Source organism: Struthio camelus, chromosome 2, assembly GCF_040807025.1.
Source record: "Struthio camelus isolate bStrCam1 chromosome 2, bStrCam1.hap1, whole genome shotgun sequence".
NCBI classification, from domain to species: domain Eukaryota; kingdom Metazoa; phylum Chordata; class Aves; order Struthioniformes; family Struthionidae; genus Struthio; species Struthio camelus.
Genome location: NC_090943.1, coordinates 147,549,776 through 147,573,036, shown reverse-complemented (window position 1 = coordinate 147,573,036; position 23,261 = coordinate 147,549,776). Strand labels below are relative to the sequence as shown.

Genomic DNA, 23,261 nt, shown 5'->3' with positions numbered 1-23,261 from the left:
GTGTGTGTGTGTGCACGTGTGGGTGCACGCGGCTGTGTGCTGGGAGTGGAAACTCCTCGGTGTTCTGGAGTTTCCTCAGGGTTCTAGGGCTTTCTGAAAAGTTGCACTAAGCATCCACAGAGGTCTTCAGCCAACTCTTTTACAGCTCTTGGCTTCAAGTTACCTGGAATTGCTGATTTAAAAATGTGTCTTTAGTAGGTCCTGTGTGACCTACTTCTCAGCTGATGAAACTCTCCATTTCGGTAATATCAGTAGCATATTTCACAAATGCAGATCTGTATAGACCAAGTATTTTTACCTTAATGCTTTCTGCATTGAGATTGGCGATTCTGCCATCTCTGTTTACTAATTAACCATATGTTGTTAGAATTTTGTTGTTCCTAATACCTTTAAATAACTTACTCATGCTATCCTTGATTTTGTTGGCCATGCATTTATTTCCCTTGTCCTTTATCTCAGTATGTCAGTTCCTAATATTTTCATTTATAGTAAATATTGTGAATTTTTCTTTCTGTCACTCATTATATTCAAATCCTATTTTTATTGTTTATTTTATTTTACTGTTGCTTTCTATTTCATTTCCTAAACCATAGGATTAGGTTCTTGGGGGGGTATAGGTAAAATAGCCTTAAACAGTGCAATCATCATTCACTTTTTTTTTTATTATTTCCCCTCCCACCACAAAATGCTTCAGCTCATATTTGCATTCAGCTGCGTTACTTCTGAAGTAATATCCCTATAAACTTCTGGTGTGGATTTGATTCTGTCTCTAAACAATAAATGTGTCTGAGTTACAGCTGTATATAAGCTCATGCTAATTTTTGCTTACATGATCATTTCTTCTTTATCTGTTAGAATGGAATCTAGTTTAGATTTGTGATGTGTTGAATGTAATGCTTGTTGAATAAGAAAATTATCCTCTGTAGTATTTTTAGAAACTTTTCTATCAGCAGCATGAGACCTCCAGGTAATATGCCTCAGACTGAAGTTCTTGTGAAAATATTAGTTTTTATTCCCTACACATTTTAGTTAGGTATTTTTCTCAAGAGCCAATATGAACTTGGCAGTCAGTGGCACAGACTGTTGTAGTTGATATGTAAAAGTTGTTTTGCATTAGCAACTGGAAATACTTTCTTTTGCATTGGATTTACAAAGAAACAGGTAATGGTGATAGATGGCTCCACTTTCTCCTACATTTTCTCCCACTCTATCTTTCTTAAGTAGGTTATGACCAATTGGTTTTAACATCGCGCTCACACAAAACACACCATCAATGTTCAGCAATACCAGTTAGATTCTATTTATCCTCCTAAATGAGTTGTTTCTATTCTTTGGGGTTTTTTTTAATGCAGACTCTTGGCACTGATGTAAGATTCTTAATGAATTATTTTGCTTAGTGTCCTCTGGTGTTTTGTTTACTTTTGTTGTTATAACCGTGAATTTGTGCTAAATGACTGTGCTAAATTATTCCCTCCTTTCGCCTTCTATTATTGCTTTTAACATAAGGCCCTCCTCCTTAAAGTAATCAGATTGTTCCTAAAATGTGTTATCGTCAGTGGGACGCCATCCAAACCATGCAATTCCTTCTGTTCAGTTGGTGAAGAGCTCATGTTCCATATAAGCTAAAGTATCATTTGACTAGCCAGAAATTTGCCTTCTGTTTGCAGCCCTCCATCTTTCTGTGCTCATGAGATTAGCCCTGCAGTCTTTGCACTTACGAAAATGTTTAACTAGCAAACAACATTACGTATTATCTAACTATTCCCAGGTAAGGATATTTGCAAATCAGTCAACCATGGCTGCGAACATGCTTGTGTTAATGCTGGTGATTCATTTGTTTGTAAGTGTCAGGAGGGTTTCCTGCTAAGAGAAGATGGAAAAACTTGCAAAAGTAAGTAGTTCGGTATTTATTGGCATACTTTTATCTGTAGTTCATGCATGTGTAGAAGCACATTAACCAGCAAGAGCTGTCGTCTCTTCTCAGATAAAGATCTTTGCAAATCAATCAACCATGGCTGTGAGCATGTTTGTGTTAATACTGATGATGCATATATCTGCAAATGTCATGATGGATTCCTGCTGAGAGAAGATGGGAAAACCTGCAAAAGTAAGTAGCCTGAGAACTTAATTTGATAAACTGCACATATGATCAAGGTCTCTGCTGATTGTATTTTAACTACCAACTCTTTTATTTGCAGACAAAGATGTTTGCAACTCAGTTGACCATGGCTGTGAACATGTTTGTGTGAATACTGACGATTCCTACATCTGCAAGTGTCATGAGGAATTCCTGCTGAGGGAAGATGGGAAGACATGTAGATGTGAGTAGCCTGATCTATAAAAGAAGAGTATGTTTTTATTTGAGTTTAAGTCTTGTTGAGGCTGTGAGTGCTTGTGCATCTGCATGTTCACCTGGGTTTTCTTCCAACTATTTAAGCTGGTTAATAAAGGATATTATCACTTCCTAAATAGCCTCACCTAACATACTCTATCCACTCCTCACAGACAAAGATGTTTGCAACTCAGTTGACCATGGCTGTGAACATGTTTGTGTGAATACTGACGATTCCTACATCTGCAAGTGTCATGAGGAATTCCTGCTGAGGGAAGATGGGAAAACTTGTAGAAGTAAGTTGTTTCTTGTTTCTGTGTATAGTAAGTTGTTACTATATGTGTTGTACTTTCTGATCTCCGAATAAAACACACTATGCAACAGTAGCATGCCATTTGCATCTTTAACACAGAATTAACTTCATGGAAGTGAGATTTTTCATGGAAGATTATTGCTATAGTTTTTACATTTTGTGAAAGTTCTTTACCTAGCCAACTGTGCTAAATATCATTTTCATTATTCCCAGGTAAAAATATCTGCAAAACAGTCAACCATGGTTGTGAACATGTCTGTGTTCCAACTGGTGATTCATACACTTGCCAGTGCCACAAGGGATTTATATTGAGGCAAGACAGGAAAACCTGCAGGAGTGAGTAGCTTGAACTTTTATGGGGGATATGTGTTTTCAGTCACAAAAGAGATAACAGACTCAAAGCTTGTTCGTGTAGTTTTGCGTTTGAGAAGCAATCTAATAAGGAAATTCTCTTAACAATTCTCAGATAAAGATCTGTGTAAAGCCATTGACCATGGCTGTGAACACGTCTGCATTAGTAATAACAATTCATACAGCTGTCAGTGCCATGAAGGCTTTGTCCTGCGACAAGATGGGAAAACATGTCGAAGTAAGTAACTGAGTACGTCTATCAGTCACTCTGCTCTGGCATTACTACATAAAAGAACAACGATGGTCTATTTCTTTGTCATACATTCTTCAAATATCATGTTTTTAGTCTTTGAATTTAGAAATTTTTGAAATAGAACGCTCCATAAATATTTCAATTATTCCTAGGTAAAGATGTCTGCAAATCAGTTGCCCATGGTTGTGAACATATTTGTGTTAATAATGATGATTCATATATCTGCAAATGCCAGGAGGGATATGTATTAAAAGAGGATCAGAAAACCTGCAAAAGTAAGTAGATTTTATTTGTAAAGTATTTGTTTCTTTGATTTTTAAAATTACTTGACCTGCCATGCCTCACTTCAAAACTGATATAATATTTGAAGTCCAAAAGCATATGTGAGTGTGATGGAAAATGCCTTGAATCATTTAACTTGATGTTCTTGTAAGCAAAAATTAGTAAATTGGAACAGTTATTTTGCTATATTATCAGGTACAATAAGAATCTTTTCCAAACATCAGGAAAAAAGTTAGAGTGAAATCATATTATCAAGGAATGTGGACTTTAACCAGATCCCTATACTGTGGAGCTTCTATCTTTGTATGTTTCATTTTAAAATATCACTAATTCTATTTTCTTATCTTCTAACATGACATATGTAGATCACTTTCCAATTCATCCCATCATCCATTAATTGTTGAGGAAGAAACTTTTTTTTTTTTTTTTAAACTGGAACACAATGAAAACATTTATTCTGCAAAATGGGTACCTTACTTGGGGAGATTATTATTATTATTACCAGAAGTATGGTAACATGCTCATGGCAGATCTCAACCCTAATTAAAAAAACACAGGTTCTGATGTTCATATTCATTGCATTTCCATTACCTCAGTAGGTGTGACACATTTTTTTCCTTGGATGTCTGGAGAAAGGAATTCTTGCACCGCAGTTCTAAAATGGAGCTATTGTCTAAGAAGAACAGTCCAAGCTTCATAACTGAACTTCCTTATCCTTGCTCTGACTTGGTAACAAAACTCTTCAGTAACTTCTGCACTGAAAGCAGAAAGAAATGTGGAAAGAACATATGTAGACTTCTCTTTTGAGGGAGATCTGTTTTGGTAACTTTCGCTCTCAGGAGGTATCTAACAATCCCAAACCCTCATCACTTATGCCCTTCAGACAACCGCCTGCAGGATCTGTTGGTCTAGTCTGCAATCAGTTTAAATGGTGATGAGAAAAGTTACAGACCTTTCCGGTTAGCTAGGTGCAGTATTTACTATGACTATATTTTTTGTTAAAGTCATAGTCATTGGCATAGTCTTAGTTTTTGATATAGACTCTACGCAACATATTTAGACATGCTGGTAAGGTTGACTGTGCCAGAAACAAGGTATTCTGGACACCTCTGTGCTCATGCAGTTCCCAGGTATCTAACTCCCATTTTCAGCTTTGTGGAGCTCTTTCATGATATGAACATTGCAGGCCTTAGCCTCACACTGACTGACTAATTGTACTGCTTATTTTACAGGATGCACTGAAGGCCCAGTTGACCTGGTATTTGTGATTGATGGATCAAAAAGTCTTGGAGAAAACAATTTTGAAATTGTAAAACAATTTGTCTCAGAAATCTTAGATTCACTTGAGATTTCACCCAAAGCTGCTCGAGTCGGTTTGCTTCAGTATTCCACTGAAGTCCGCACAGAGTTTACACTAAGGCAGTTCAGCTCAGCCAAAGACATGAAGAAAGCCGTATCTCAAATGAAATACATGGGGAGAGGGTCCATGACAGGACTGGCTCTGAAGCAAATGTTTGAGAGGAGCTTCACAGAAATGGAAGGAGCCAGACCGTTTTCAGCAAAAGTCCCCCGAGTCGCCATTGTGTTTACAGATGGACGAGCCCAAGATGAAGTCTCTGAGTGGGCTACTAGAGCAAAGCAAAAGGGTAACTGGAGATGTTTTTCATTCTTTATAAAGGCAAATATTGTTAAAAACAGGATGCTATAGTATGTGCTAATCGAGAGAGAGTTTGCCATAGTGCACTGGCTAGTACAGTGACCACTGCAGCAGAAGTTCAAATCTTGGGTATTCACAGAAGCCTTTGCTATAAGGCATGTCATTCCAAGGTCAGAAGGATATGAGAAATAAGCGGTAGTGCTGTCTGTCTTTCTCTTTCTATGTGCCTTGCTGGATGGTGGCTCATGCTGAAATGTAATTGAAAACTGGTGATTTTTAATATCAAATATTTCTGGGGCAGAAATCCATCCTCCAGGACAGCTGTACCAAAAATCACAAGATTTTCAGCTCTTCAGCTGAGCTGATTTAAAATTTCCAAAACATTTCAAGAAAATAAAGGAACCTTTTTTTTTTTTTGCAGAACATTTTCTATTTTACGAGAAACTCTATTAAGAACCTGGGCTGATGGCCTCCAGCACAGAGAAAGCAGTCAGACTTTAGAAGGTGCTGCACATTTTTTGTCGTTTTCAGTTTCATTGACTTAGCATACCAATCATGACTTGATGCATGATTAGTATAGCCATGGTCAGCACTGATACCTCTCTGTAAGGAGAAAAGGGAGAGTGTACAAGGATGAGAAAAGGAGTAGTGTGGCAAAATTGAGCCTAGGAGGCAACAGAGCTAAGAAGTTTGCTGTCACAATGGAATATCAACAAAACGTTGTTTAAAAGCTAAAAACAAAACCAAAGATTTATGGCTTAAGTGGTGACGTCTGGGAGAGTACATGGAGAATTTACAGAACTGAAGAAGGAAAGAAGTACAAGCCAACCTTGCTTACTTGCTGAATGAAACCTCAGCCCTGGACTGCTTACACTGGTGTTTGTAACGCTACAAGCCAAATCCATCCCCTGTGTAATTGCAGTGTAGGCAACGTAGTAATGCTGAATATGAAATTGGCCTTGAATGTTTTATCACAGATATCTCCAAGTCTTTAAAAAGCAACAGACCTCAGCATGACTGGTCCATTCAGTGAATTGAATCAGTTTCTGGTGAGTGTTTTACTTTCCTGGCTAAAGCACAACGGCAGGCAGATTCATGATAGGAAGCAAGGAGATGTTTGAACAAAGTGCTAAAGACTTGGAAAATACATATTTTAAAATGTCACGAGGCCCAGGATTCTTCAGTGAGAGGGTTAAAGCTGCAGCTGAGTAAGCGTGTAGCCACTATTACCCAGTGATGATAAAGAGCTATCAAACCTGCCCACCCTCTGTTTTATCTGAAACCATCTGGCTGAAAAGTCAGCTTCTGCTCTTGCGTCTTAAAACAGTGCTTCAATCGCTATGAAGCTAATTGTTGTATTATGAAGCGAATTCTTGTATTTTTTTCTAATATACTGCAATCACAAAATCGGTACTAGTTGTGAACGCTTTCTAAGCCAGAACTGATATAAATCAAGAGGTCGCATCAGATCATATGTTTGTCAGAATAAAAGGTTTCTAGTCAACTGCTGAAAAAGGGGATACTGAAGATCACTATACTTAGTCTTTGCTGCTTGTTTAAAATCTGTCAGGTGAGAGGAGTGTGAATCCTTTCCTCCTGCCCCGCTGTCAGAGTGAAAAGGACCATGAATCATCTTTTCCTTTGTCCCTAACACATCTGCAGTGGGGACGCTTGTACCAAGTGCCTCTATTCGAAGGCTCTTTCTTTCCTAACCCCACAAGTCAATTCTTTTCCCCTGTTCTTCCTCCCCTCATAGGTTTGGGTTCCCTTTGCTGCGTCTCCCAGCCCACTGGTGTCCCTTAGGATGCAGGAACCTAGCTTCGATGTGTTTTGAGGATTCCAGTGCAAAAACTAAGCGTTTACATTTTTCTCAGAAATTACTGGCTTCTTTCCAGCTTCTGCTCCACTTGCTGACACACATCAGATCTCTCTATCAGCCAGCTTTATCACACACCCCTATACACACACACACAAAAACCAGGAGCTTTCGGTACAGCTGTGAGACTGGCTTAAAACGTATGCTTCTCTTGGATGCTTTGCAGTACTCTTTTCTGGGTTCATTTACTATCAGTAGGGGCCAGGCAACTGCCACTTCTTTAACTTGAAAATTATCTGTTCAATTACTACAAAGCAGTGAGTTTCTACACAATTGTTAAATAAGCAGAGCATAGTAAGCCTGTTCAAACACAATTTGGGAGATACACAGCACATGCACTTATTGCGCTCTCCCTCTATGCATAAAGTGACTAATACTCGTATTTTCCTTTCGTAGAGGAACAGGGTTTAAAACTGCTGATGTAGTAATTATGTGCAATTTATTTTGAATCTAGGTATAATTATCTATGCTGTTGGAATAGGAAAAGCAATTGAGGAAGAACTGCTGGAAATTGCTTCTGAGCCATCACATAAACATCTCTTCTACGCAGAGGATTTCACAGCCATGGAGGAGATAAGTGAAAAGCTAAGAGTCCAAATATGTGAAGGTAGCAGTATTCTACTTTCACTGAGACAGACGAATGAATGCTTATAGATTTATTTGCAGGCCTGAAAGGACAGTTTTTTTCAGTGTGACCTCTGTCATAATATAGGCCATTAGTCACAGATGTTGCAAGACATAAGTAACTCAGGGTAATATTTCTGCCCTTTAGTATGTGAGGAATACATACCATTAATCAAAATCCAGGAAAAGGTATATTATAATTTCCTTTTCTTTGTTGTCATAAAGGTTGCATAAAACAGACACTTCTGAGCCCAGCAGAATTGATTACTCCCTCCCTTTCTTTTTGCTACCCTTAGGTCATCTGTGCACTAAACCCCACCCAGCCAAAGCAGCATGATCTAATTCATTGGGAATGTGAAAAAAAGTGTCCATGATTTATAATGCCTTAATGAGAATAAACAATTGCTCCTAAGAGAAGTGGCAAAAAGCTAAAATACAGCAGAAGAAATCATAAAGAGCTATTCTACATATTTACAGAACATCAAAATTAATTCATGGAATATACTTTCAAAAATACAAAGAGTTCAAAATACAGTAACTGTGCATAACCTCCAAGTTTTACCCTATATTCCAGAAAGCACCCTTCCTTGCTCCGGCACAAACAGCCTCTCTCTAAACATTCCCTCCTGAAGTTTTGCAAAAGGAAGGGGAACGTGAGCTGGGATGAAAGCTGTTGAAGCAGAGAGAAGACAGTGTATCCCTCCCACTAATATACTCCCAGGACTCAGTATTACTTGTACTTTCAAACTGGTACCTGAAGCAAAATTCAGAAACATCACCAAATAGCGGGCATTAGAATTGTACAGAATGGTTTAACTTTTACTAGAGTTTGGAGGGTTTTTTTCTTAGAATTTAATGCAAATTTAATGCAGGGTTTTTTTCTTTTTTTTTTTTCTTCTTTTAACAAGTGGTGTATTTCTCCCTCATACAGATGTCTAGGAAGAATCTGGAAAAAAAAGAATCTGAGAATGTTTCATAGATTGCATTATTGTTTGTGTTTCCCTTAGTCCTAAGAATCTTCTGGCTCCATCTTTGTGAAATACAAAATACTATGATGATATGAAAGTCTGTTCATTAACCTTCTTACTAGGTAGATAATCTGCTGATGACAGCACGTCATCTTCAAAGCTGGGGAGATTCCAAGGCCAAAATTATCTGGCAACTGGTATAATAATTCTCACTCATTAGCAAACCCCAGAGCTCAGTGGTGGTAATACATCCCTCAGGTACCTGCAGGGGTTTTTGGCTGCCACAATTTCCCCCGTTCCCCCCCCACCCCCTTTTTAAAATCTATCACCTGCTACATGAAAAATAAGTAAATCCTGCCCCTTTGTGGCAGTTTCTAAACTGCACTTCTAGTAACTGGGCAGAGTTGGTGCCTCACAGCTTCCCTCCTCCTCCTCCCATCTCACCAATAGGCAATGCCTCACACCTGTGAATTCAGGATTGGCCCAGCCTTTTTTTTCTGGACACTCCAGAACTACCTATTGCTCATCAACTCAGTCCACCAGATGTTCTGCCTTCAAGCCTGTAACACAAGTTGAAAGTTCAATTTCTCCTCTCCATTTTGGTTTACAGCCTAAATTTGTTCCCCTTCTATGTAACAACACTAATTTCATTTTGACTTCAATCTCTCTTTGTCCTCAGCTGAGGACTTCTGAGGCTCCAGCCTGCGAGGGCAGTGAGGGAACCTCTGACCCTCATGCAGCCAGCACATGGACTCCACTGACTAAGCCTCTCATCCCCAGTCCCAGCTGTGGATAGGCTGTGTGTTTCCAAGTAAAGGAGCCCCCCTAAATCTGTTTTGGGGTAAGGCTTTTTACTTTTACTTTGCAAGAAAGCATCAGCTTGGTAGAATAGTTGTTTAGTATTTATTATTTTTAATGAGTAGTAGTAAACAAAAAGTGTGTGTGGGGGGGGTCTCTTTTGCATCTTATCAAGAGGAATTCAGTCAGGTTTCCATCCATTGCCTTCATCAATGTTCATTTCTGCTCTGAATGGAAGCACCAGCAAGGCTACAGCAACGTTATACATAATATGCACTCACGATTACCTCTCCTCCCCTGTTCCGAGCACGTATATTATGGGAGCCTTTAATTAAATGGCAACACATTCTTTTTAATCACAAGACCCCAGCCCTGGTTAGATGACAGTACTCATTTAACAGCCTGCTGGTTAACAGCCTGTTCTTCCAAATTGTAGAACTGTATCACTGCTGCACATAAACAGTAATTGAAGACACAGTCCTTCATTTTCTCATAGGCTTTTTCTAGCATAGTATTTAGGGTTTGTTCCAAACCAGAAAACTAAAAACTGCTACTCAGCTTTAGCATGCTTCCCCAACAAGATTTGAATATTTATGTTCACTGCACTGACTTCAGGCAAGGACTCTCTATTAGTGTTTGCAGCCTTTGTCTGTACTTGTCTCACCTTTCACAGCTGTGACAGAGGTTATGAGATCAGAGATCTCTCCAAATCAGATTCTGAAGCCTGAAGAGGAGTCTTCTGAAATGCTCGATCCCCATCCCAAACCTGAGACCTTCTGCCCCACCTCTACCAACACATCAGTCTTGTTTCTTTCCTCTCCCTTACATCTTAATCCGAATCTCTTTGTGTGAGCCCAGTGTCTAGAACTCAAACTTTCCGCCTCAGTCCCCCTGCTCTTCCTAGACAATTTTCCCATTAGCCTTTATCTCTTAAACCACTTCTAGATCAATTCATTGCCGTGGGCCAAATGCTTCCTCTAGGTTCTTCTTTCTTGTCTCTGCTCTCCTATACTTGGAATTCCCCATCCTGCTTCCCAGTTCCTCATTCTTATACTGGAATCCTTGCTCACTCAGCTTCTTCATTACCGCATGGTCTCACCCCACTCACCTCTCTGCCTTGGGCACCTTCTCCAAGATGTCCGTATTCCTCACACCAGCTGGCTCCCAGTCATGCATTTGGACATATGCAAGTATCTTAGTTCTTCCTACTGAACTCCGGTCTCCTTACCAAATCACTCATCTCCACTCATTTCGTCTTCTTGTTCATGCTTGGTCATTCCAGGCCCTACACAAAGTAGCTCATCTCCTTCCCAGTACCACTTAAGTCATCTGCGTATCGTGCATCTGCCAAGATTCACTAAACCAACAATATTAGAGATCCAAATAGCTGTTAACAAAACCATAAGGCCTAAAAGCATCTTCCACCTTTCTCATGCATCTTCAGGGCATGTCAGGAGAGGTTGCACCATCCCCTTTTCCCTCATGCTTTCACCTTCAGTGGAAAGAACCCTGGCTAGATTAGCAGAGAGGGAGCCCTAGATGCTCCATCAGGTCCCCTAACATTGCTGATCAAGGTATGCAGCTGTTAAATTTATGTCCTCCAGCTCATCTGGGCCCTCAAGGGCTCCACAGTTAAAGGTGAAGCGTTCATTTTGTAGGAAAAAATATATATATCTCTTCCAGAAACAAAAGCTGTCTCTATGTTAGCCTCTTGGGGCAGTTAAGAGGAAAATGTACAAAATACTCATTCAGGTGCTTATACCTACATATAAAACAGGTTTCCATTTCTCTCTAGACATCCATTAACGAAAAAATGTTTACATGGATTCTAAAATAAGTTCCTACTCTACAAAAATTATGATTCATGAATTAGAAACAGTTGTATTTTTGCTTGTAATTCTAGTGTTACAAAAAGTTCTATTGCGCTCTGATCTGAATACACTGATTCTAATCAACATTTTCCATTAGAAAGGAGAAAAGAGAAGTCAAATGAGAAGTTTTTTCTGTACTCAGTTCTTCTCATTTAGTTCACCCCACAGAACTGATGGATGACAATAAAACATATAACAAATTTTCACTTAAAGGACACCAAGTAGGCTGCTGTAATTTCAAGTTTCTTCACTGCTATTAATCTGCTGCTGAAGCATTTCTAGTTTTGGAAGAGTTCTTAAAATAACCTCAGCTGAAGGGCAAGTTCTGGAGTTTCCATCAACACTGGACCTCTTCCAAACTGCACAGGTATGAGGCATTCCCCATGCATTATGAAAAAGGCACCAACAGAACGCTACTGGTAAGAAACATCTCAATTTCGAGGGAATGAAAACATTTTTATTGCTCCTTTTAAGATTTCATTTCCTTTGGCAATTTCTTTCTGCCAGCTTTGCAAGAATCAGCTCGCCAGCAGGATCCATCATTTGGGACGCTTCATAGGACTGGTCCGGAGTCTTCAGGTTAGCTCTCCCCCAGATCCTTGCTAAATTGCTTCTTCATGCCATCCTCTGCAGAAAACCCTAGCAATTCACCTATGAGAGAACTGTTTCCCCACACTACTCAAGAAAACCCTCTCCTTTCTATTGCAAGTCAATGCTGCTTCGTACAGAACAACTTCTGAGATTCACTATAATAAAAGCACGGCTGCATGCTCCGTTTTTACACCATCCAAATGAATTACTTCAAGGGGAAACTTGTATTTCAACACACTGTGCTTCAAAGCATGTTCAGCTTTCAATCACTTCTGTTCATCAACTCTAAAGTGGTAAAGCTCACAGAAACCTTCACAACTCCCTTTCAGTTCTGCAACCCACAACTTAAATTGCATATACAGCAAATACAGCCTAACAGCTTGGTTCCTTCACATCTTTCTGTCACTAGTCCTCTCCATGAATGATCCTCACTGCAACCAGTGAGATTACTCACGCATTAAGGAGTACTCACGCATTAAGGAGACTCAATGCATGTGAGTGGCAAAAATACTGTATAAGTAAAGTGGGTTTGATTTTTAGATCTTTTGGGGGTTTCCTGCAGGACCAGAATCGGCCACAGTAGCCATCGTAGATGTCCTTGCCTGTCCCAATTTTGCAGTACACCATAAGTATCTATTTGAAGACAGTCACACTTACTCAACAAGAACAACAGGTAATTAGGTTATCTTTGTTTAGATAATCCAGAATTCTCTTTGAATATACAGGCTAAGAAGTTTTGTGTTCTGTTTTCCAGTATTTATAACATGTTTCCCATAGCATTTCTTTGGATGTTGACTTGTTTTGAGAACAGGAAGTTGTAGTAAAGCCGCTCTGCATTTAGACAACCTTGTCATTCCCTCCCCCACCTTGCTGGATTTATTCAGTGTTCTAAGCATATGCTTGACTGTTTCTGTTTTTCAGCAAAAGCTTCAAAAGATAAAGACCAATGCAAATGTGAAAACCTTGTGACATTCCAGAACTATGCAACCACTGAAGTAAGAAAACTCACCCAGCGATATATCCTTTCACAATAATTGTTTCTCCAAAATGCACAAGAGGGACAGGTTAAAACCGATTAAAAGGTTAAAAATGATTAATATAACCCATCCAGCCTAAACTGCCTCCATGGGCTCAGAAGAATGTTTTAATGAAACACTGAACTACTTAGCAATGTTAAAACTCCAAGCAAGGCTCTTAAGACTTAAAATCCACCTCTCCCTCAGAGAAGGAACCAAAATACTAGTAAGGATCTTAATTCTGAATAATCCATAACAGTAAACACCTTCAGGGACAGCAAAGAAACAACTGGTAAAACTCAAGTCTAATATTCTTTGCTTTGGTTGTTTTACTTCTCCAGTATCCAAATAGCACTTACTGTCTACAGGAAACCATTACATCAGAATACTGGAGATATTTCCCTCCTGAACTGCTAGGCAAAGCACCAGATGCTATGAGTCATTTAAAATAATATTCCAAATGAAGAGTGTCAGTGTTACTCATACAACTCGGGGTCTGATTGACTTTGCAAAAAACAAATATGCAGAGTAACAAGGGGTTAAGTGTAGATCTCTAGCTTTTTTGGAGGAGGGGGATGCACATTACTGTGGCTTTTTAAGGGAGTTACTAGCGCAGAAGCCTTTAAAATACCTGTAACATCCACCAGATGTCTCACAAGAAAAGAGCGGTAAGTTGGCAATACAACTTTCTGCAGTATTTTGCATTGTGTTAATATTTATGCAGCAAATTCCTGCATATTTTCTTCATGAAAGCTGCTTCTGCCTAATCAAACAAATTAATTAGTAAGACATCATGTCTTCTATTTAAGTCTTGGAGAAAATTGCAGAAATAAAGACTTATTTTCGGCACAGAAGAGTGCAGTGATTTAAATAACTTAGGATTGCGTGCTTCCTAGACAAGAACAACTTCAGAAAGAGGCACCTGCGGAGTTTAGTCTGTCAGAGTCAGGCTAACACAGCCATCTGTAGGTTTGCCTGCAACATAACACTTTACTAACACATTAGAATTCCACACAGATGTTTTTTTCCCAGAGCAGCTGTCCAAGCAAGAGGTTATACCACTACAAGCATACGCGGGCAAACCCCTCCTTTTTACAAGCTTTAAGTAATGTGGAGGAGAATATTTAATGAATATACGCCTCGATGAGAGAAGCAACTTGGATGAACAGCCCAGAAGAGCGGCAAGTGAAACATGATATTATTCAGCAACTCCCAATATGCTGAACATTTGGGAAAGAGGTATAAGGACCATGTGGCTGGAATCTTTAAAACAGCCAGGAAAACAAAGAAGCACTGAGGAAGGAAGGGGAAGGAAAGGAGTGAGCATAAAAACTTCCAATTCCCAAAATGCAGCTTCACTGTAAGGTCAGCACATTACATATATACTCACTTGGAAGTAGCTAACTTGCCCACCCAAAAACTTTACTGCTATCGATGTGTGTGTGAAGTGAGGCCCTCTCCCTTTTTCATCGTGTAACACCTCATCATGTTCAAATCAAGACTGTAAATTCCACTGCAAAAAGGAGTGAGCAGTAAGTACAGCAACTCAGTCCTTCAAAACTAGGCCTCACTGCCACCAGAGATCTGTGGTTGCTAGGTCCCCTCTTCACCTCAGATTCCTCTAGCTCCAGCCTTACATCATTATTGTGGCTCTGGAGGTAAATGGTTGGAGAAGGATGGACCGGTACAACAGACATTAGCACCTCAGATCAATAGGACTGCTACCAGAGAGGTGATGCTTGCCATACATTGCCTGTCATTGCTGCAGTTTCTTCCTTTCAGTAGAGCCAGTCGTCTGGCAGATTGTTTTTCTACTAATTCATACTTTCAACAGCTCTTTCCTTAACTTTTGCCTACTGGAAGAAATGACGAAGAGAATGGAAGACTTGGAAAACAGACTAAGATATCGATGAAAATTTAAAGTGTACACTACATTATATTTATACAAAGTTGTAAGAGCTATTTTATTAGATCAGCTCAAAGTAAACTAACAAATCCTTGTGTATGAAGTTGAAAAGAACATTTTGGACCCTCACATTTATATACTATTTGTACTGTCTTGCATTGATTGCAGATAAAAAATGTTGAAAAGTTTTTATATGTATAAACCATTTAGTAACTAGTAAAAATTTTAATTAAGTAGAACTAAACAGCTGAAATAAGCTATGCAAAATAATAAAATGCTGTTTTTTTTTTTTTTTGAAGTGAAACCTCCATGTTTTGAAGCATTTTTAGGGTATGAATACTATTTATTTGGCTTGTTTTCTTCTGGGCTTCCCTCATCCATTCACTCCCCTATTTCAAGCACTGTATCTGTGTGGATATACATATTATATATACACACATGCACACACATGCATCTATATATACACACATGTATATATACACACACACATGCATATATAAAAACAAGAGCGTGGCAGCATTCACAGCAATTAGGTTCCATATCCTTTCCATCAAGTGTAGAGCAGTGAAATCAGTTGTAAGAGAAAACACAAGTTTATACGTTTGTGTTTCAACTATGATGAAAGTAAACGAATGAAGTGGAAAAGCCTGCTGGATTATCATGGTATTACAATACGAAGTTCCAAGTACCTTTTCCCTTGTCACATCCAGACCAGGTTACTTCTCCCTACTCTTCTTTGGTCAGCTTCAGTGATCCTTGAACTCTCCTGAACACAGCCAGTATTCTACATATGAAGCTAATCTGTTGGCAATGCAACCTGCAGCACGTTTGTTTGACAAACTCTGAGACTCAAATGAAAACAGCAAATTACTTCCAGCCACTCTGAAGACTGAAGTGCCTTGAAGTTCTTCTCCTTTCACATGTAAGTGACTGCACTTTTTTCCTAGCTTTACTTCCAGACCAACAGCAGTATCTAAACTATTTCCTGAACTGATGCAAATTTGGGCGTAACAGGTAGAGATACCAGCAATTCCTCCTTTGCTTTGACACATTAGTTTACTCTTTGTCTACCTCTGGTCAGTAGTTCACAACTTCACCTGTTCTATACTGGAGACAATGGTAGTTGCAGCAGAGGCTACATTAAGTGATCTCAGAGAAGCTAATGAGCATGCATAGGTTCCTAACAGTTGGCTTTAACAGTTGGCACCTTGTGCTTTAAACATACTTTGGCAAAAAATGCCAGTTCTGTGAAGATGCTGCCACACAGAGGTTTTTGTTTGATGCTGCTTTTATCACATGCCAGCAAACACTCACACCACATTTAATAATCACGAATAAGAAATATCCTGCAACCACTGTCTCAGACAAAAACTGGCCCAAATCCAGAAGACACTGACACCTTCACCAACAGTGACTAGAGAACTTCAAGTTACCTGTCTCTAACATAACATCTTCAGAAACAAAAAAAGAAAAGGGACTCATTTCTGACCAGCTTTAAGAAGTTAACTTCCTATCTTATTGACAGTATGTATCATGCCTAGCAGCTATACTATTTGCCATTTCTATTAGTGCTTTGTGACAGGCTTAATAAAAAGTGTTTCAATTGGTTTTAGAACAAGTAAACCCTTGGATTTTTCCCCTCAACATCCTAAGTTCGCTACGGTAACTCGTGCTAAGTGCAAATTCATATTTTAACAGAGAAGTTTAAAAGCTTATTTTGTGTTAGCACTCCAAAACATCTAAGAAAGCCCTGTCCTGTTGGGATTTGATACCATACTTACCGTGAACAATTTATTCTATTATTCTTTTTGAGATGCACAGCTTCTAGAGAAAGCAACAGGCAAGCTTTGTCCCGTGAAGGTATTTCTAACAGAACAGGAAACACAACAGCAATAATGAATCTTCATTTATATAGTTTGTCCCCTAAAACCAAAGGTGTAATACAATACAAATTTTTCTTAAAACAGATTCGCAGCCAGTTTTATTGTAGAAAGAGCACCTTTACAGCATTTACTTCTCACTAGTTTGTTCTGGCATGCTTCTAATGATGTCAGAATCACCTGTAAAACAAAAATACATTCTTATAAGAGGACCCACAGGAAGATCTGTTTTCAGGAATAAACCATACAATATTAATGAACACTGATTCTACAAACAGGAAAAACTTAGAAGTAATGCAAAAAAATTATAGTTAGAAACAAAGCAAAGAATTTTGATGGCTTGATAAAGATACTCGTAACTGCACTTTGCTAATCCATAGAGAATGTAACATGTATTCATGATAATTATGCATCTGTCACTAGCATTTACAAAGCCAGCACTAGAACAGCACTCTAGTCCTGGGGGACACAATGCATAGGTTTAATATAGCGAATGTCTAGCCTCCCCTGATCACCAAAATATCAGGACAGCGAGAATATTCGCATTAAATCACATGGTTAAGATTTAATTGCAGCTCCTTAGCTTATAAGCAGCTGAACACAAAGATGCTAACACAACAGCCAAGAAATCAGGAAGAAAGGTAACGAAACTTACAGCTAGTATTTGAATACAAACAAGCGAAATAAATCCTTCTTAAAACTAATAAACTAATCAGTGAATTCAAATTGATTTTACTTGGGAAACATTTGGTGAAAGTTAATATAGAAAACATTGCATTCATACCTATGCATTTAATGAAAATGCTTTTGGTCAACAAACACAACAATGAAAAAGAATTTGATTCTTCATCTAAAAGATTTTGGACTTCACTTTGGAAGTTTTTGGGCAAGTCACTTAATTAGCAGTTTCCATGGAGAACTGAAGGTACTGGGACAAAGGTTGCTACCAACCCAGAGTAATTATGCACAGATTTACTGTTTTAAGATAAAACATACTTAATGTAATATTCAACCCTGGAGCTAGATAACTATCCACTTATATATAGCTTCTTTTCCTACATGTCATTCTGGGAAGCAAGACAACTCACAATCTGGCAAATTACAGAGATCCTTTGTCTTAGATTAACAAAGGTCGAAAGAAGTTGATGCAGAAAGCATGTTTCACAAGTTGGTATTCTAGCAGATGGTCTCAAAAACATATACTGTAAAGTTTCTCACCAGCCACTGAAACCTCACTACAGAAAAGAAACAAAACACACACTCACTGGGTTTAACAGTAAAAGGAGTTCTATGCAAACACAAGAAGCAAGAACTCCATGTTTTAAGAAGCTAGGATTCATAAAGTACAATCATGATCTCAGTCAGAGGAAATTTAAAGTTAAGCCCAACAAAAAGGGACACCGAAGTATGACATTACTCCTGCGTATTACTTGCTCAGCACTGCTGACAGGTAACGAAGGAACCACTGATTCCTGCGTTATTTCGTCATTACACAGACAGATACGCATACCTGGGTCAATGATAGCCAGTGTGCACACTCTGTAGTATTTTCCGCATGCTGTACCCAATTCAATGTTGTTGCCGCTATAATGATGGACACCAGTCTTTGCAAGCATAGCATAGTACTCAATCTCCGATTTTCTGAAATTCCAAAACTAGATATTAAAGTACTGAAAAACAATTCTGATTGTTCATAATACAGCCACAGAGTAGCTTTAGCTCCGACCATACTTAAGTCCTAAGCATTTTTCCCCTCCCACTCAAAAAAAAACCAAAAACAAAATAAACAACATTATTTCTTGCAAAATCATGTTGCAGCTCTGGAACCCTCATCCAGGAGCATGCTGAAGACGTGTAGCAGCAAGCTAAATTCAAACCCTGTAAGTTGTTTCTAAACATAAACACTCAGTAAAGAAGGGTATTCAGGACTTTTAGACTTCTGAAAAGTAGTAGGAGCTATGCCAACTGCATAAATGACGACCATTATTAATGCTGATACCCAGCCGTAAGAGGTTGAACAGATTTGGCTGCCTCGGCTGTGAGATCAACTGTGTGGGGTTTTTTTTGTTTTTTGTTTTTTTTTTAAAACGTCAACCTATGTTCCCTTCTCTTTTGCCTTCCACCAGGAAATTAGATTGGCCACCATTTTTCCTTAAGCTCTTCTCAGATTCACACTAAGGTGTTACCCACTGTAACAGTGCTGCCCTTTCTCAGGCATCTATGTTATCTTACTCTGTCAGTTTCTTTTATTTGTCAATAGCCTTTGATAACAAAAGGACTCAAAACTACAAGACAGAACATGTGAGAAGACAGAAGGTAAAGAGTTCACTAACAAAAAAGGAATTTTACTGGCCAGGAACAAACTTAAATTTAGAGCTTATTTTAGACCGCATGTCAGCAAATGTCATAACCTTCAAACACTAAATCCCTTCAACCACTAAATCAGTGTCACTTACTATAGCTCTCCTAACTATAATCTTATTTTTCCAATATACTCCTTTTGAAAAAAAAATTAATTGCCATTCTATTATGCTTTTAATGAATTCTATCAGAGCATGAAAACATATCTTCTCTAACACAAGCTTTGTAGTATACAAAGCTGGAAAACAGCTGAGAAGCATTCTGATATATCCAGACCGATTTTTTCTTTTTTTTCCCCCCCACACAATCCATCACTTTTATTTCATAGCAATATGCTAGTATTTTGCACTAAAACTTCATCATAGTAAGCAGCATGAAGTACGTGCTGCATTTGTGCAAACACCCATCTTAATTTTAAAGAGGACTGTTTTTTTCATTTATCATCTACCTACCTCAAAGCAGGACAATTGTTAGCTAGGATGACCAACTTGGCTTTGCCCTGCCGAATCATTTTCAGAGTCTGTTTGTAACCCAGCACATATTTACCACTTTTCATAACCAGCTGAAGCCTAGAGTTTATGGACTCTAGTGACTTTTTCTGAAAGAGAGGTAGAAAAGCATTACTGTAAACTACCTTACCTTTTGCAAACTGGCAGAGAACATAAGAGCATACAGAAATTCCAAATATAAGCATTCTTTCCCCAATTTTAGCGTTATTTGCAGTGCAGAACAAGAAAGCCAGCATACCACATGATTAAGAGAACACTTGTGGAACGTTACCATACTTAAACTGATGCTACTCTTTCCCAGGATCATCAAAAACATCCTTTATCCATGTGGTTTTTTAAGAGCTTTCCTTGATACTTTATCACAGCAATCTAAATTATTCAGTGATGTTCTGGTGCATTTGATCGACCTTCATCAATGCTCACCCAGCCAAGTCAAAATAGGTACTACTTCTACCTGGCAAACCTGAGCGACGACTGCTGTATGTCACGTCCCAGAAGTTACACTAAGACCATTATATTTGTCACCACAAGCAAGCAATCACACGCACCACGAGCAGGCACTCGAAACAGCAGCGTGCTCGTGAAGACGGGTAACTCCGTTTGCAAGGAAGCACACCACTATCTAGCACGGAAAAGTACAGCTGCCAGGGCAGCTTTTAACAGTACGACAAGCACACAAGGTGGCAAGAAACCCAAGCTCGCACCCATGGCAGGCAAGAGCTGAAGCGCACCGTCCTCCCACCCACGCGAGGGACGCAGCACCAGCTCCCCTTTCCTGCAGCTAGCACAGGAGCCCTGCAAGCACCCAGCGACACCGCGCAGCGGCGGCGAAAGACAGAAAAGCCGGCGGGCGGAGGCCGCAGGCCGGCCGGCAGCCCGCGCCCCCGGGCCCCGCCGCCCCCTCCCGCGCGGGGTCCGCCGCCGGCCGCCGCCAGGCCGGGCCGCCGCCACGTGAGCCCGGCGCGGCCCGCTCCCACTCACCGTCTTCTTGGCGGCCACCATGTTGCTGCCTCGCGCCGGGTCGGGCGGGAACTGGAACACAGGGAGGGGGGAAGCGGTCAGTGCCCGCCCGCGGCCCCTCGCGCCCGCCCGCGGCCCCCCCGCCCAGCCCCGCTCACCGGAGACGCGCCGCCAAGATGGCCGGGCAGCCAGAAAGGAAGAAACTCCCACAAGGCATCGCGTATCCCCGCGCGGCAGCTCTCGCGAGAGCCGCGCCACACCGCCCGCGCCCGCTCCCGTCCCTCCCGGCGCCCCCGCGCCTGCGCCGAGCGGCGGTTGGCCAGCCTGGGGCGGGCCGAGAGCGGAGCGCGGTAGCGGAGAAGCCGCTACTGGATGGCAGCCCGCTGGGGGCGGGGCCTGGCGGGGAGGGTGGGGCTCGGCAGCTCGGCTGGCGTTAGTCGTTGCGTGCTGCTCTGGGAGGTCGGTCCGGCTCGCCCGCAGCAGCGAGGAGCGGCCGGGGCTGCTGGTGGAGGGCGGTTGGGGCGGGTCCGAGGGTCCTGTACCCCTGCGCTACCGCCGGGGTCTCAGCAGGCTGCCCGGGAAGGGTTCCAGTTGTGTCACCCGTCTCTGGGAAGGGTACGTGGAAGCGGAAACACGAGAGGGCGAAGCAGCCGGCGTGGAGGAAGAGGAGCCGCGTTGGTCCTCCCGCGCTGAGGAGGACGAGGGCTACGCGAGCCTGCGGCTGGTGCCTCCTGCTGCCCTGCCCTCTCCTGCGCCTTGCTGCGGGAGAGGCTTGCTGGATGGCCGTGTCTGCTGCCCTGCTTAGTTTACAGTCCTGGGGCAAATAACAGCCGCCGTGTATGCGGTTACTCCTGATCAGCTCATCCTCTGCTTGTCAAGAAGAGGAAATCGGAGGAAGGAGGACAAAAGTAAAAACCGCTTAAAATGTAGTATTTCACCTTCTAGCTCACAAATTCAAGTCCAAAACAAAAGACTATCATGTTATGGTAAAACTCGGGCTGGAAAGCAATAGTGTTGCTATGTTTCTAGCCGAGAGGATTTTGTTTTGCATTGGCTGACAGATGATGGAAATTGCCCTTTTCCGTTTGGAGAATTTTTAAACCCACCTTAGTACCAATGTTCCTTTTGTCCTCGGGCGTAACTGTTCTAATGTTTTCCTGTGTGTAAGCTGAAGTGAGCGGACGTTTCTAGGAAGAGCTTTGTTTCTCATTCCGTAACCATAACTTTGAAGGACTGCTGGTATATGGCACAAGGTATCATCTCCTTTGAACTTTTGGCACTTCCGTATGCAGTCAATCAGCCTAATTCATCACTACTGCACAACAGTAACAGTGATTGTGATACCTCTAAATCAACTCTACGTCTGCTGATTTGTTCCTCATCCACAGTCCGTTCTAGCCCAAGTTTCACAGTTCTGTGATAGGAGAAGGAAGACAGTGCAAAGTGTCCTGCAGTGAGTGCCCTGCACGGCAAATAAGGAAACAGAGGGAACTCAGCAGTAGGGCTTTTGCTGGTATAACTCCTAGAACATACCACAGCAAAAAGGCAGCCCAAGGAGTATATTTTCTGATAACATTACAAAACTAGCAAAAACCCATTCCTGATTGGCCTAGGTTGGCATAAGCACAGGAGGGCATTGTGCTTGTTAGCCTTAGGAAGCTTGATGTCTTTGCCAAGATGGGTTATGGAGCGAAAACTAAAAAGCAAAACCAAAACATATTGCATGCAGTTATTCTAGTAGTGCTTATATTAATATAGCTTATTTTGAATAAGGAAATGAAATAATTTATATTAGTATACTGGTATACCTTTGTACTGGTATGGCTATCTCCACACAGGGTTTTTTACTGTGATCGTGCACCTGACCAAAATATTTCTATTTCTACCAAATTGTGCCTTTGCTTTTCGCTCTTCAAAGTCTTACTTTTTGGTCTGTGGTCAAGTACGATATTCTTACGTTCTTACTTTTTGAAAATATTAGTAAGGGAACATAAAGCTCAGTGGACCTAGTGAAGTTCTCAGTGCAATTCCGTTTGAATAGCCATATTTTATGTATCTTATAAATTTTGGGAACCCTGAACAGCTCCTCAAGAGGGAGCTGTTTCCAAGGGTATCCTAACAACTTCAGCCCCCCCCCCCCCCCCCAAATTAGAAGAGAATGTAATACTTAATCTTAAGAGGTTGTAAAGCTATTCATTTCCAGTGATGTGAAGTTTGTTTTTTTTTTTAATCTACTCTTCTTAAAGAACTGATTGTCAAAGACTTTAGTCACTAGGGGCCCAAATCATGTCCATAGATCTGTGGGAAATAAAGGATCTCTGTGCAGGGGAAATAGGTCCAGAAATGGGAACTTCCACAATATTATCCCTCACCCCTCAAATCTCCCTTCTCTATTGATGAACGCCTCTCCCAAGGGTCTGTGGGCCATAAAAAGTCCTTTATACAAGCAGAGAGCTGGTTCGAGTCAGATAAAGGCAGCACTAGAAGGAAGAGAAGGCTTTGACTGAATGAAGGTTCCTAAACAATATTATACAGCCACTGTTTTATTAAAAATCAATCAACGGTTGGTGATGGAGAGGTGTTTACAATGCAAATGCTTCAGATTTAAAGGATGGCGGAAGGTACTTCAGGCACTGCTGCAGCAAAGTGGTTTGGCACCCAGGCCAAGCAGTGCCCCCCTCTCCATGTGTTGCTGTGCTCCTCCCCATGATTA

The 23,261-nt window shown here is 40.7% G+C and overlaps 2 protein-coding genes and 1 non-coding gene across 6 annotated transcripts in view; 1 reads left to right on the top strand and 2 right to left on the bottom strand.

The window, feature by feature from the left end:
- MATN2 (matrilin 2) overlaps positions 1-15,131 on the top strand; it is a 74,523-nt gene extending 59,392 nt beyond the window's left edge. Inside the window, exons 15-27 of one of the 4 annotated variants that reach the window (XM_068932967.1) lie at positions 1,769-1,891; positions 1,985-2,107; positions 2,199-2,321; positions 2,506-2,628; positions 2,859-2,981; positions 3,112-3,234; positions 3,402-3,524; positions 4,764-5,177; positions 7,519-7,671; positions 11,833-11,904; positions 12,479-12,589; positions 12,838-12,933; positions 14,790-15,131. In XM_068932967.1, the coding sequence (XP_068789068.1) occupies positions 1,769-1,891; positions 1,985-2,107; positions 2,199-2,321; positions 2,506-2,628; positions 2,859-2,981; positions 3,112-3,234; positions 3,402-3,524; positions 4,764-5,177; positions 7,519-7,671; positions 11,833-11,904; positions 12,479-12,589; positions 12,838-12,933; positions 14,790-14,845 (1,763 nt within the window). In that variant the 3' untranslated portion in view covers positions 14,846-15,131. Of the gene's footprint in view, positions 1-1,768; positions 1,892-1,984; positions 2,108-2,198; positions 2,322-2,505; positions 2,629-2,858; positions 2,982-3,111; positions 3,235-3,401; positions 3,525-4,763; positions 5,178-7,518; positions 7,672-9,335; positions 9,498-11,832; positions 11,905-12,478; positions 12,590-12,837; positions 12,934-14,789 lie in introns of those variants that run through there. The other 3 variants (XM_068932969.1, XM_068932968.1, XR_011139268.1) reach the window with 3 other exon arrangements.
- Positions 15,132-16,729: 1,598 nt separating this feature from the next.
- Positions 16,730-21,158, bottom strand: RPL30 (ribosomal protein L30). The gene is made up of 5 exons (XM_068932971.1): positions 20,707-21,158; positions 20,570-20,620; positions 19,532-19,677; positions 18,229-18,359; positions 16,730-16,898 (listed from the first exon to the last, which is right to left on the bottom strand). Exons 2-5 carry the CDS (start codon positions 20,588-20,590, stop codon positions 16,849-16,851), a joined length of 348 nt encoding a protein of 115 aa, XP_068789072.1. The 5' UTR covers positions 20,591-20,620; positions 20,707-21,158; the 3' UTR covers positions 16,730-16,848.
- LOC138066401 (small nucleolar RNA SNORA72) lies at positions 17,130-17,264 on the bottom strand. The gene has a single exon (XR_011139839.1). It is a non-coding gene; the product is annotated as a small nucleolar RNA SNORA72 (small nucleolar RNA).
- Positions 21,159-23,261: the final 2,103 nt, after the last annotated feature.